Source organism: Sylvia atricapilla, chromosome 1, assembly GCF_009819655.1.
Source record: "Sylvia atricapilla isolate bSylAtr1 chromosome 1, bSylAtr1.pri, whole genome shotgun sequence".
NCBI classification, from domain to species: Eukaryota; Metazoa; Chordata; class Aves; order Passeriformes; family Sylviidae; genus Sylvia; species Sylvia atricapilla.
Window position 1 is genome coordinate 45,849,405 of NC_089140.1, and position 14,302 is coordinate 45,863,706.

General features: G+C 43.2%; 1 protein-coding gene across 1 annotated transcript in view; it reads left to right on the forward strand.

Annotated features, from left to right (window-relative positions):
* LARS2 (leucyl-tRNA synthetase 2, mitochondrial) overlaps window positions 1-3,226 on the forward strand; it is an 83,280-nt gene extending 80,054 nt beyond the window's left edge. The window contains 1 exon segment of the mRNA XM_066321497.1: window positions 2,869-3,226. Coding sequence (XP_066177594.1) covers window positions 2,869-3,051 — 183 coding nt within the window. The 3' untranslated portion in view covers window positions 3,052-3,226.
* The last annotated feature ends 11,076 nt before the right edge of the window (window positions 3,227-14,302 follow it).

Below are 14,302 nucleotides of genomic sequence, written 5' to 3' on the forward strand. Positions count from 1 at the left end.
CAAAATACTTCATTATTTCCTGTCTGTGCTGGAATTATGTCTTTCCATATTTAACCCAAAGCAACAAAAGCAACAAACTCACTGTATCCTTGGCTGAAACAAAAAAAATTACCTACAAGAAAGACATTTAAATTCACTGGGTATGCATAGTATCTGTTACTCTAAATATTATTGCAAAGTTGGGTATTTTTAATAATACTGTATATTATTAATGCTCTGAAAAATCTGACCTGAAATGTAGTGTGCATTTCATCCTATAAACACATTTCTGACTAGAATTCCTCACATTTTCTAGGTGGTGCAGAACTGTTAGCAGATGTGGTCTTATAACTGATGTTTTTATAAATAAAAAAGTTGGTGTCATTTTCCTTGCTTTGGCATATGAGAGAAGCCCAACAGTGCATAGATATTTATTTTCTTTCTAACTTCTCAGAAGGATTATGCATCAATGGTAAAAAAAATATTTGAGTTGAATTAAAAATTCCTCTCCTCAGCCTCAAGGTGCTTATTTTTCAGTCTTTTGTGATTTCATTTCAACTTTTATAACTTCTGTATTTACCGCTAGCTCCCTGTAGATCTGGAATCGTGTAGAATGTCAAATGTTAAAAATAAAATAAAGAAATGAAAGAAAAAAAAGAGAAGAAAAAAAGCAACACCCACCTTCCTTGGGGGCAGAAAGGACCTAAGACTCACGTATTTCTCCTCTTGAAGTTTGCCATGTTTTTTCAGAGAAACAAGGCTGCCAGCACCCAATTTTCTTGTGCTGGCACTTTTACCTGGAAATGCCAAGGATTATGCTGGTCTAGTGAGATACAGAGAGAGAGATGGAGGAATATGAGAAGGCATTTCTCCTGCTGAGAACCTAATCTGGACTAAAAGGATATGTGAATAGGATGCTTGTTACACACAGCATGTGATAAAATCTGCAGCTGCCTGTTTAAAGAATAGCTTTAAAATGCTTCATGATACCTGTGATATAATGAAAGCCATGCTCAAACACGTGGTAAAACCATAACCAATCTGCTGTTTGATAGGAGTTTTGGTCCCAGCTCAGAGCAAAGTGTGGGAAAGATCAGGAGACATGCTGTGGGAAGGTGGAGATGTGCTGTGGGAAGGTACACAGTGCCAGGTCGCCCAGGCTTCTCGACCTTTCTAGGAAAACAACCACTAGCAATCATTTATTTACCAAGTTGATTTAGACTGCTTGGCTTTTCTGTTGAGAACAGCACCAAATAGGCTAGTTGTGGAAAATTTCCCCCTGCTAACATCCATCCACTGGGACATATTAATTTACATGATGGAAGACAGTGAATGACATTTTAACTAGGCAGGCATAGCTTTGAACTGCAGGCTGTGTGTCCTAGCAGCAAGCTGAGAAGCTTTCTTTATATTCCCACTAAAACTGTATCTGTTTGGATTTTACTGTTTTCTTTTTCCTGTGGAATGCATTTCTTCTCTGAAGTGAATTGTCAAGAAGAACTGCTTGTATTTATTTTTCACAAAAGCTTTAAAAATTAGCTCCCATGTGTTTTCCAAGGATTTTACTTTACACCGGGTTCTAAAGGCAAAGTTTAACACACCCAGCCTTTTATGATGCCACATTATGGATGCATATAGGAGTAGTTAGAAGCCTACTGACATTATCACTGCAATTCAGTGTCAAGAGTAGTCAAAAAACAGAAGTGGCTCATCCTTGCTGCATTCATCTTGTTCCTTAAAAATCTGTCCCAACTTCCTCTTTCAGAGAATTGCACAAATTATTTTATTTTCAATAAAATGAAATACAAACAAATACAAACTAGGTAAGTGAACTAGGACTTTCTCATTTGTCTTATGTTGCATACAGATATCCTAGGTAAAATCCAGGTGAAAACCAAGTCGTGTTCATTTTTATGTCCAAACTGCATGAAGCAATGAGTGTTCTTCTAGAAAACTGAAATCTGTTGAAATGATGCCTAGGGGCCAGAGATCTGCAGCACCTACACAGATTATTATGCAAGTAATGTGATTACCTGCATTAAAAAATTCAAATTATTTCATTTTCTAAAATGTATTATTGACATTCTTGTCATTAAGCCACTGAAAATAGTCCACATAAATCTGAAAGCTTTTGTAATAATTAATTTCATGTCAGCTCCAGAAAGGTACTCAGTCAGGCTCTGTAGTCTGTCTCTGTTATCTACTCTTATTGGATGACAAAAAGGATTTATAAAACCATTTTATAAATTAAGGTGATTCCCACCGAAGGACTTACTCTGTTTTATTTACATCATTCTGCCTACTGAAGCAAAACCAGTGTCGAAGCTGCTCTGAAAACCAGCCACACACAGGAAAATGTTACTTACTGAGTAGCTGATGTCTTTCTGGTCAGTGTTGGATTAATGAGCCATGGGTCGAGTGCAACATACACTAAGTAAAAGCCTATTTCTCTAAAAATAATATATCTTCCATCTGAATCTCTGCAAGACAATGCTTAGCTGTAAAGAATCCAAATTGCTGCCAGAAGTATGTACAAACCAGGACTCCCATCAGACATTTTATGTAGCTTATGTGACAGTCACGTTTTTAAAATTAAAAGATCACTGCATTGCACAGTCACGTGCTGCTTGCTGTCTTCAAAACTGAGACTTCCTGTGGCCACTTCTCCAATTTCTTTTGAGTATCATGAGTCAGAGTTTTATCTTATGGTGGTCAGAAGATAGGAAGAATCTTATCCTCTGCTTCGAAAGTGTGGATTTGGAGACAAGAGAGTTTATTCCTCTTTCCCCCTTTCCTTTTGTGAAAAGATGGATTGGATACAGGAAACAGTCTAATTAAGCAGTCTAATTAAACTTCTGGTTTTTTCCTGTTTTCATGTCTGTTTTTCAGATCAATAACAAAGCTTGTGGCAAAGTTTTTGTGCCTCAGCAAGCAGCCCGCAATATTGAAGAAGTCCACAAGCTCGTTCTTCAAAGTGAACTTGGAGTCAAGCATCTCCAGGGACGAGCCATTAAAAAGGCCTTTCTGTCTCCCAGAACTGCCCTTATCAACTTCTTAGTGCAAGAACAGTAAAGGCTCTGCTGGGCTGTAAAAGGGAACTGGAATCTCTCCAGGTGGAAACCAATGCAAAAACAGTTACTTCATGTAAAGGTGGGAAAGAAATGTTATTAAAATCAGGTTGCTGCTAGATCTTCCTTTCAATGTGGAGAAACGTGCAGAATTAAAGTTTCTTATTGAGTCACAGTAAGATGCCGTTTGTCCGTATTCTTTGGGAGAAAGAGAAGAAAGTGTGGAAGAACTAAACAATTGTAACAGAATGTAACTGAAGAAAGCACATTCCTCGCCATCAGCCGCAGGAATATATCCCGGTGGAAAGTTGGCTTGGCTAATTGCAGATGCATAAATGTGATTCCAGGACTAAATGATTGTCCTGAATATGTGCTACCCCAGATATTAGGTGTGCTTTGCTCCCTGTATCTCATGTTAGGATACCCTACCATTAACTAGCATTTAAAGTTTTAAAGAAACACTGCAAAACACTACAGAGTGTTTATTTAAAAAATAATTTGTTTGTGCTGACCAATGGCCTTGGGCACAGCAGGTAGCCAGAATGGAATGGTTTGATACCTTTCACGTAAATTTCAGAGCCAAGCCAAAGAAAAGGTCAGATGATTTGGCCAAGCCCTGCTTAGCCAGGGTTCTCCTTCCTAGCTGATGTATTTGTGTTGGCACATGCATGAGAGGTGCAACTTCAGCAAAGTACTGAGGGTTGTTTATGTGTGGAACAGGATGGAAGTTACTTCCCTACACATGAGCCATCTCAGAGACCTTCAGGGCATTCAAGACAGGGATCAGTCAGCTGCTAGAACTGCAGCAGTGGGGAGGGCAGACAGGATGCTTTTTGGCTCTACTGGATCTTGTAGTGCCTAGATTGTGAAACTGGAATTGAAATTTTTTGTTGTTGGTGGTGGGTTTTTTTTGTTGTTTTTTGGGGGGTTTTTTGTTGTTTGTTTGGTTTGTTTTTTGGGGGGGTTTTGTTGTTTTGTTTTGTTTTGTTTTGTTTTTTCCCTGAAGGGTTCATTAAATGAAAATAGCCATCATGTTTCTAAAAATCAATCAGACATTCATAAAACATAAAGCCATTCTCATGCCTGATTCCAGCCAGGTTATTTGCACACTGCATTGCTGATATATCCACATGGAAATATTTATTGTGTTCAGCAAATGCTTGAAAAAGAGTTTCCAAGGAAACAATTGCAGAGTTCATTGTGAAAGAATGTTTTTTAACAGTCATTCAACTAACTAGTCCAATAAGCCAGCCATTTGTCAGTTAAGAAATCATCAGTAACAACCAGCGAGGCAAATACAGAGATCTGCAGTGACCTTCCAGCCCAGCAGGCATCCAGACTCTGTACTGAATTGAAAGAAAAACAAGAACAATATCCCACATAACAGTAAATAAGTCTCATAGATCCTCAGCAACTAGGCCCAAGACAGATCACATTGCCATGCGGGCACTAGCTAAGCAATGCCAATATTCATTTGGGGTTTATGCATTTTTGGTAACAAATATCCAGATGCATAACAGAGATGCCAGGCTTAGCAAGCGTGTTTGGCTCCACACATCCCTACCTCTGCAACAAAACTCTTCTGACTTCTGCTTCCTGGGCCACACTTGTGTGGATTTTCTCTCTAACGGTCCTTTGACACCCGAATGACTAAGAAATTGAATATTTATAATGAAGATACGGTCTTTGCAGTTTTAAGACTCCAGAAATCTGAGCCACAAAGGAATGCATTCAGACATTCAAACACAAGCCTTTAGTTGGAGTTAAAATAATTTGAATTCCAGTGTCTGCCTGACATATACGTTGTTATAAATTCATAAAAAACTCCTGTTCAAAAGCCCCTAAAAGGACTGTGAAAGAGATCCTTTTAAGTAAAATCTGTGGCACAGCCCAGTCCTGCTGCTTTTTTTTTTTTTTTTTTTTTTTTTTTTTCTCCCCTGTAAAAGGTTTAACACACCCTGTGGAACCATTTTAACAGAGTTTTTCTTTGGGGGAAAGGTGACATATTTGATGTAAATAAAAACTTTTTAAATTTACAAGGATGAAGAAAGATGTAAGCCCAGCAACCCTGTGGTGCCTTCAAACAAAAGCTGCAGTCACTGCAGGGCCAGGCAGCAGCCCACAGGGTTTATTGCTGTTAGCACTTGAGGGTATTTGCTCTTGCCTGAGGAAGTGAATTGTAGATGTCACTTGGTGATTCAGGCAAAAATCAAAATAGGGAATGGATTTCTACAGGCTAAAAAAGGAAAGGTAGTGAACAGCAGACTCACAAAAAGTGCAAGGTCAGAAGTCCCGCCAGTGTGTTTACAATAAGTTGTAATTCAGTGTGGTCTAGAGGATACGAAAAAGGTGGTGAAAGAGTGAGTGAGAGAGATGATGCAGACAGTGTGACAGAGCCTAATCCCCTGCTAAGTGTATGTTTGAAGGATGGCAGAGGTGCCAGCTGCTGAGCTTTGCTGTTGTGCTGGCAGCCGCTGACATTTCTTACAAGGTTGACCTGCTCTGGAGCACAATTATCGTTTGTCTTACAGTAATTGTGACTCACAGGTTCGGTCTGTGCCTAGACGGGACTGTTAATGATATACAGGCTGCAGCCTGTTACTGAGCCTTTGTAAAATAACTCATCACAGAAGTCTCATTTATTTGGCAGTTGTTATTTGTGTCACACTAGAGAGGCATCTTTATGCTAAAGGTGATGCATATCGATTGTGCCCCCTTGGAGAGTTCAGTGAGTAAATAGTGCTGGAGTTTTAAATCTGGGCGGGGCACACTTGAGAAGTGAGAAGGAAGAGTGCTGGTGGCTGATCAGTCAAATTGCACTGCATTTAACACACTTAAAATGGACGTGATGCCACTGTTCTTATTCTATAAGGTGACAATCCAAAGATGATGTGGGAGGTTTGCTAAACCCAGTGGGATAGACCCAGGACAAGCTGCTCCAAGAAATGGATTCATGACACAGAAGGGGCATTTTCAGCATCCTGTCTCTCTAAGGGATAGAAGACTGGTTGTTGCACTGGTCCAATCTATATTGAATTTCTATTTTAAGTAATGTCAAATTTAAAGAATAATTATTGCCACACTTTCTACCCTAAAATTGTTCATGTGACTAAACAAAAAAACAAAACAAAACAAAACAAACAAAAAAAACACCAGCCCTCAAACATTGATTCCACGAAAATAAAAACTAAGTCCTTAAAGGTCAACAAGTACTTTTCCAATGCCATTGATTTAATGAGAAAGGATCTCAGATACTGGGGTGATGGGGGCACTGAAATGTGCTGGAAAACGCCACCATATAGAAAAATGTCTTGTTTGGTATGTGTGACAACTGAGGTTATATGGCACACCCATGCTGCTTTGCAGCAAGGCAAGAGGGCTTTTTATGTCACATTAAAGACACTGTTACAGGTTAGGTCACTAGCTAAGATAGATCTCCATCCAGCTTGTTCCACCTGTGCTTTGAAAAATACCCTGTACAGGGGCATTGCTGGACAAGCATGTACATTTCCATGACCTGTATCAGAACCCAAACATGGAGATTTGGTGCAAAATAAAATCTATGTGCTCACTTACCAGACTAAAGTAATGCCCCAGAACTGACATTGGGTTAATAACGGCATTTTCCGATTTGACTATGTAAAACTTTTTTCTTTTGAAGGGAGAATTTCCACAGATACAGCAGGTCATACAGTCTCTCCTCTTTGTCTCTCCTCCTTCTGTGTAAAGCCTCACAGAAAGCTATTCCTATTCTCTAAACCTTTCACAATCAACATGCACTAGAAAGAATGTTAACTAGTGCATTGCTGGTTGTTCCTTCCTAGGGAGGTTTGTGGTATGGGAGATTTTTCTAAAAGCTTGCTATAAATGAAGAAATAATTAGGGCTGGCTGGTTGGTTGGTGGGGCTTTTTTGTAGTTTTGCAATACTTACTACAGTTTACAGAGAAGGGATTGGTTTTATTCATGTATTATTTACCCACTTGGAAGAGTACATATGCTGGCTTTGCTGGATGCTTTTTATGCTTCCATGTTTCATCAGTTCTCTCCTTCAATAATCTGAGCTGATTTTGTATCAAAGTACTAAGGTGAGCAAGTGTTCAATGTTAAACCAGGTCTATCACCACAGAACCAGAGTGGTGAATATAGATACTATCAGTCTGCTTTTGACCTTAAAAAATTATGCTGGAACTACACCGTGGTTATTTTGGGGTCTTTTTCATGGAAATGGGGTTTATGTCTCAAAGAAGAAGGATGACGCTGATCACAGTAGATCAGAGGGAGTCTTAAGCATCTCCCAGCCCTAGCAGGAGGAGCAGTGAACTGAAGCATTATCTCTGTGCAGGAGGGGAGAGGATCAGAGCTCTCATCTGCAGCCCAGATGATAAAAGAGATCTTGCCTGACATGTGGAGGAAAGGTGGGAATTTCTTTCCCTTTCCTGAATAATGTAACTTTCCGGTATCACTAAGCAGTCTTCAGTGCACTAACCCTGTCTGTCCCAGGAGGCCCGGAGTCACACACAGCCTTTGTGACGAGTGGCACTTCTCTCTCTCAGGTAAGCCTTGGACTGGAAAACTTCAGGTCTGGTTTTAAGCCCTGGGGAGTTGCCATCCAGCACCATGTTCCATACAAAGTTATCTAGTACATTTCCTTGGATGCTCATCTGCCTGGGTCCCACACCAATTTGCTCTCTCTTCTGAGCTGCTGAGTTTCTCACTAAGCAAAGGAATGTGTAAATGGGACAGGCTTAAGTACAATGAGTTGAATATTCACACTCTGCTTGAACTAGTGGTGCTCAGTCTGGGCATAAGAAATTCTTTTATGTGAGGAGCCTGGTCTTCTTCAATATAACTCTAAACAGAACCTATGCATTTACGTGAGCAGAAATGTGCACTTTGTGCTTGCTCTCTGAGCTGGCTGCAAGGGGGTGGCCCACGCTCACATACAAGGCTCTCAACTTCCTCATCTGCCGGTGGTTTTTTACACGTGCCAAAACAAAGCGTAAAAGGTCCGGGGTTGTCCCTGCACCCATGTCCCACAGCCAAAGGAGACATGCAAGCTGCTGAGCAAAGGGAGTTGCTTTTTATTAACTCTGCTTGGTGCCAACAATACATGAAGTAAAATACATACAAGTCATAACAGCTGTAGGTGATCCAATCCACTGATCAGGAATAATAAACACAGGACACAGAACTGGGGCAGAAAAGAGAGTGATTTAATAAAGGAACATGACACATTATTGGCAGCAGCAGCAGCCTGGGTTTGTTTCTGATGAAGATTAAGAGAATTGGCATAACAGGAAATTGTTTTCTGCTACAAAGGAAAATCAATTGTCTTTAAGCACATAGCAGCGTAATTAGCAAATCTTACTAATTGTTGCAAAACAGAAATACAAGTCTGCGTTGCTGAGCTGGTTAAAGGGCTGGTTAAAGGAAGTATTGTGAAAAAGATCTGTAGAAGCTTTTGGAAGTGAATATTTTCCTTAAGTACGCTTCCATCCCTGGAGAGCCACGTGGCTGGATGAAATAGCAAGGGTGCAACAAAAACATATAATTCCCAATTTTCCCATGTGAAAGCACATTTAAAAACATCTGTTAGTCAGAGAGCTTCTCCTAGGACATGCACGGAAGAACAGACTGGATGCACTGACTGCATCTGGCAAATCCACTCAAAGTCCACCACACCACGTGAGGCCGATGACTGATGGCAGGATGTCGTCTGACCTGTGGAGTGCTTCCAGCCCAGCTTTACTGGAGGCCACGTATGTTGGTTAAAAAGGTCACCGTGCTGTTTGTGTTAATGCACTGATAAAGAGGCAGGGAAACAGAGCTGGAAAATTCTCCAGGCGAGCTCTCATTCTGATAAAAGGCTCTTTTCAGTAGAAAATGGAGAAAACAAACTACTCCACATTCTTTTGAGCAGGGATAGGAAAACCAACAGAGCTGTCTGCATCAGTCCAGTGCAAATCCATAGCCAGTGAAAGGCAGTGTTCTGGCCCATGGAGTGACAGCAAAGGAAGACCAGTGACTCCAACACCACTGATGGCACCTGGAGAAACTGAGGAGAGGAAGGTAAAGGCTCTTGTCTGCCACAGAGCAGCAGCCAAGCACCTGGCACCAGGCTCTGGCCTTCCTCATGGAGACTAAGCTGCTGCAGCTCGGGGAACAGCAGCTTCTCTCTCTGCTGCTTCCTGGGTTCCTGTTTGGGATCTCGATGGTTCCCCATGCCTCCTCTAACCTTCCCAAGGTGTGGCCTGCCAGGTAACCCTTCCTGCCTCAGTTTATCCACCTACAGGCAGGGCTCACAGCATTGCCACTGAACTGATGATGCAGGTGCAGCTGTTTAAGAAGGAACATGATCCTGAAACCCCTTCTGTGAAGCATCTGTACCTCTCCTGAAAGGCAGCACAGAAAGGTGTCCCCATGCTGCCCTGGCCTTTCTCTGCCATTAGTGTAAATTAAATTAGTGTTAATTAATACTCTTAGCATAATCCCCTGCAGAGATAATGCCCTGTGGTAGACACTTATACCACAGCAGGAGCAAAACATCCAAGTCTGGATTCATTTCTGCCCTGATCCCAAGGGCATGGGATGCACCAACCCAGGCTGCATGGTGGGCACCTGGGCTGTCGCCAGTCAATGTGCAGGCAGCAGGCAGGGCTGGCAGAGGCAGAGCAGGCAGAGCAGGCCTCCTGAAGGAATGCAGGGGCCCCTGGGGCAGCTGTGAGGAGGAACAACATGGCCCTGCCCTGCCCTGCTGCCTTCCTGAAAAGGAAGGCGGAGGCTGAGGTTTGGCCTCTCCATCTCTGCAGTGTCCCATCCAGCAGTCCAGCCCCTGGCTTCCCGCACAAAGCAGCCCTTGGACTCACCTCTGCAGTCACCTTGCTTCATCCCTCCCTCCTCCTCCTCTACCCTCTTAGTTGCCCTACAGTGCTGTGCATCAACTTCCTAGTATAAAGCATCTGGCAGGTGCAGGTAAATGGCACATTTAATGAAAGCCTCTTAGAAAGCAGCAAGGAAAATCTATAATTTCCCCCTGCTGTTCTGTCAAGAGTTCAGAGATGCTGTGGCACTACCTCGCCAGAAGCTGAGAAACACATTTGTTCCTGCAAGAACCAAGCCAGGCTCTATCCTGGAGATATTTCTGCCTTATAAATTGCTCGCTCTGTTTATACCCTAGCACTGAAGCCTTTCTTACTTTCTTGCTAAAACACACCAGAGCACAGTTGTCAGGCACTGCAGAGTGGTGTGCGTAGTCCTGCAGGGAATAACCTGCCTGGGACAGCTATGGCCCTGGGGAGACACAAGAGAGACCAGCCCTGGACATGTGCACAAACAACCTGATATGCTGCCAGCTGCTGGTTCCTCACACTCATTTGTTTGCAAATAGGCATTGTGAGTATGCAGTAATTGCTTTTGGAAAGAGATCTGGCTATAAATTGGCACCCAGACTCCTCCTAATCATGTTTTTCCATGAACCATGCAGCCTTGGGCTGTTGTCATACTTTAAAATATGAGGGCGTTTTCTCCCGGATAGAAAAATTATCGGGGGGGGGAGAGAAACTTGTAAACTTGTGATGGAGAATTTCTTCACATTTTCTCCATCTCTCTGCAATGTGAGCCCAGACACCAACGTGGCCACAAGAAATAAAGACAGATGACCCCTTTCCTGCTCTCATTGGCGACTTCCCTGTTTACCGGGCAGGCGGAGCTTTGGAGGGCCGCGCTGCTCCAGCACAAGGCTGCGGTGATGTGCCCAGCATCCTCACTGAGGTGGAGCCAAGAGCCGGGAACACCACTCGGGGCTGCTTCTCCCCAGATCACTGCCTCCCTCCACCCCATGGGCAGCTGAGATTGCCACGTGGAGCGAGGCTGAGTTACAAGCTGTCCGCATTATTTTGCATGAATAAATGCAGTGTGTAAGCCTTGCCCACAGGAGCAAAAACAGATTAAATGAGCAATGTTTCATTTTTTTTTCCTCTTCAAGGGGTAGGGTTTAGAATAAGTTAATTCAAATTGGCACATAGATTTTGGTTCTGAGCTACAACAGCAATCGTGGACCCCTAATTTCTTAATAGGCATGGGTTGTAAAAGTCACAGGAACTATAAACATGTGGGACCATATCTAATCACAGCAGAATGGTCTGCAAGTCAGTGTAGTATTACATCTCCAGTCTAGTAGAAAGTTCAAGTTAATCATCTGCTCACTTGGGCATACCCCTAGCCCAAATCTCGCAAAAAGAATAAATCTGAGCAGGAAACTTCAAAGATATTTTGCTGCTTAACGTTCACTGAAAGCATTGCAAATTCAGCTCCAAAATGCCTTTGAATCACTTGGCTGTGATCCCCCCTCGAAGGCGCTTGCCATCAAAGTGTCTGCTCATGCATGCAGAGCCTGGAAGGAGGCCAAGCCCAGTGCGAGGGGTTCCCTATCCAAAGGGCTTCAGCAGCCTTTTCCACGTCGTCCGCATAAGCATTGTTCTGCAGACAGCTGATTTGATCCTTTGGCATAGGAAGGAAATGTACTTTACATAGCTGGTGAAGGTCAGCAGCATCCAGAGCAGCCATTTGGCAAGAAGACTGCTTCCCCCGCCTCCTTCCCTCCGCAAAGTGGTGAGCTCTTGCAGGTCAGACTGTAAAAGGACTTACAGATGTTAGATTAAAAGTAACAGCAGAAAATATATACATGACATTAAAAAAGAAAGAAAAAAAAAATACATGATCTGATGGAAATTAGATTCTTCCTTGGTTTGCGTGTTGAAAGCTGACAATAGAGACATCTATTCCCAAATCCTTCTACTCCACCGAATGGTTTGGGTTTTAGAGGGATAAGAGCATGTGCTGGATAAGAGCATGGCTTCCCCTGATTAACTTTACATCCTTTGGGGAGAAGGAGGCAAGAAGGTGCACGATGTGTAATTTCCTTTCCAACTGCTCTTTGTCCACATTGCATATCCCTCCAGTGAGTAAAAAAGCAGCGCTGGGGCTCACGCTCCCATCCTTATCTACCTGATGCTCTGTTTCCTTTCTGTCTGTTCTCCATACAAATATGAACTCAAGATGTGGTTCAGTACCAACTTCCATGTTACTTACTGTTTTAACATTGAAGCTTGCCCATTTTACATACTGAATCATACTGGTCGTACTGAAAGCTAAAGATCTCAGCTAAGCCCATCTCCAAAAGCTTCCTAAAGCCAGCAATGAGGAGGCATCCCATGCCTCAGTCAGTTGCTGTGGTTCTCCTTGTCAGCCCAGGATGTTGCCAAAAACAGACTTCCAGGAGCCCTTTCAAAGGATGCTCTTTAGACACTGAAACTGTTTTGGCTTTCATTGCCCCCACTGAGCTTTATCTCAAACTTGACAGTTTTGGTCAAGACCCACAAAAGAGGTAGTTGCTCTTGGTAACTGGTGGCCTGAGCCTACACCTGCCTGGCACAAAGCAGCTGATGTGGGCCAGCATGGCCTCTCCCAGCCACAAAAATGGGAGGCAAACCCCTTCCACTCCAGCCAAAAGAGCCTGGCACAGGCAGGAGTTTGTTGTCTTTGCACAGTGGACATCCAGATGGGGGCTAAACCCTCCTCCTGAACTGGTGGGGCCTGTGCAAAGCAGCGTTTAGCCCCCAGGCACCCAGCTTCTCCCAAAGTGAAACAGAGCTTGTGGGGAGCTGTGATACCCCTCCTTCTCTCATCCCCACAGCAAAGGAGGGCTTGGAAAGGTTTGATAGATGGGATTGCTTGATAGTTGGGATGTTTCCCTGATGTTGTGAAAAGCTCCAGCATTATCAATCTCTTTAAAAAGTGGCAGGCCATGGTTAGTAGCAATATGTGCTGAGGTCCCCCCTTCTCCAGGTCCTGAGGACTGGGGGAGTTCCTGGGAGTCCTGGGAGACTGCTGGGATTCCCAGCCACCTGTCTTCCCTAGAAACCATAAACCCCCTTATCTAAAGCTGTGCTACGGCTGGGCTAACTTCTGTGAGTCCAAAGTTCATCATTTTATCAGCTCAAGCTCTAGCCTAGGGCTGTTGCTGCAGGGATGAGCCTGCAGCCCTTCAGTCTTGCTTGGAGCGTTTTGGAGACACCACAGAAGTTTCTAAAGTTGCCTTGAAAGAAGACAAGGCACCTTTTCCAGGGGCTCACAGGGCCCATTTTCAAGCATATTGGTCCAAATCTTAAAGAAAGAGGCAGGATATTTTGGGTCTGGCCTCAGTTGCTCAGGAGTGTTTTTGTAATGGAATGAGTCAAAGAGGGAAGAGGACTTTTTTTTTTTTTTTTTTTTTAAATTTCTGACATGTTTTGGTCACAGCCCAATTCACCATTATTAAAGGCAGTGAATTTCCACATTCCTTAACATTTGGCCCTCCCTCCTGGAGCCTGGGGGAGAATTACAATAACAAGTTATGGGAATGCAGGACATGTGCCTGGGCCCGTAGGATCAACTGCACCAGTAAGTTTACTTAGAGGTACCACAGCTCCCTACCAACCAGCCTCTCCCACAAGCCCAGCAGAATTCCTGCTGCAGCCCCCCAACCTCTGGGCACCCCTGGCTGTGTTTTGACATGGAAATTTTGCAACTGGCCTCAGCTGACAGAGGAGGGAGGCTGGGATGCAAAGTGTAGATTCACATGGGTAAGTCTTTAACTGTAGGCATGAAGTGCCCCAGCCATATTGGGACACCACAAATGCAGTTTTGCACACAGTTCCTACACCTTTCAAGCATTTGGGAACAATACGATTTGCCCAATCCCTGCGTATCACACATATGCCACCGAATTCCAAAGCAGCAGTAATTTTATGTCATGATCACTCTGCGTCTTTCCTGATCTAAATGTCTCTGGAGGTGGTCCTGCTGCAGTTATGTGTTTGATGCTGGATAATGGGGTGGGGGGTTCCCGAAGGGAAGGCTGAGATGCTGATGCTGGACATCCTTAGACATCCAGGGGTATCCTTTATGCTTCAGGGTAGGGGTCGTCTTCCTAAAATAATTCAGGGTCCTTTAGTCATGCTTACTTAAGTGTGACTATCCAGAATAGAATGTCTATCTACACCAAGAAAATACATAAAATTTCCTACTATACAGACTAATTGCTCCAGTAGTTATGGAATGAGATTTTCCTTGCAGTTTTTCATGCCAAAGTAGAGCCGTTTTGTTTTTTTTTCTCCAACGGACATCTGTGACTTTTCACAAAGCTTCTTCAGGAAGGTTTCCAGGCTGCAGGATGAAAAAGATAAATATTATCCGTTGGGGATATGAGATAAAA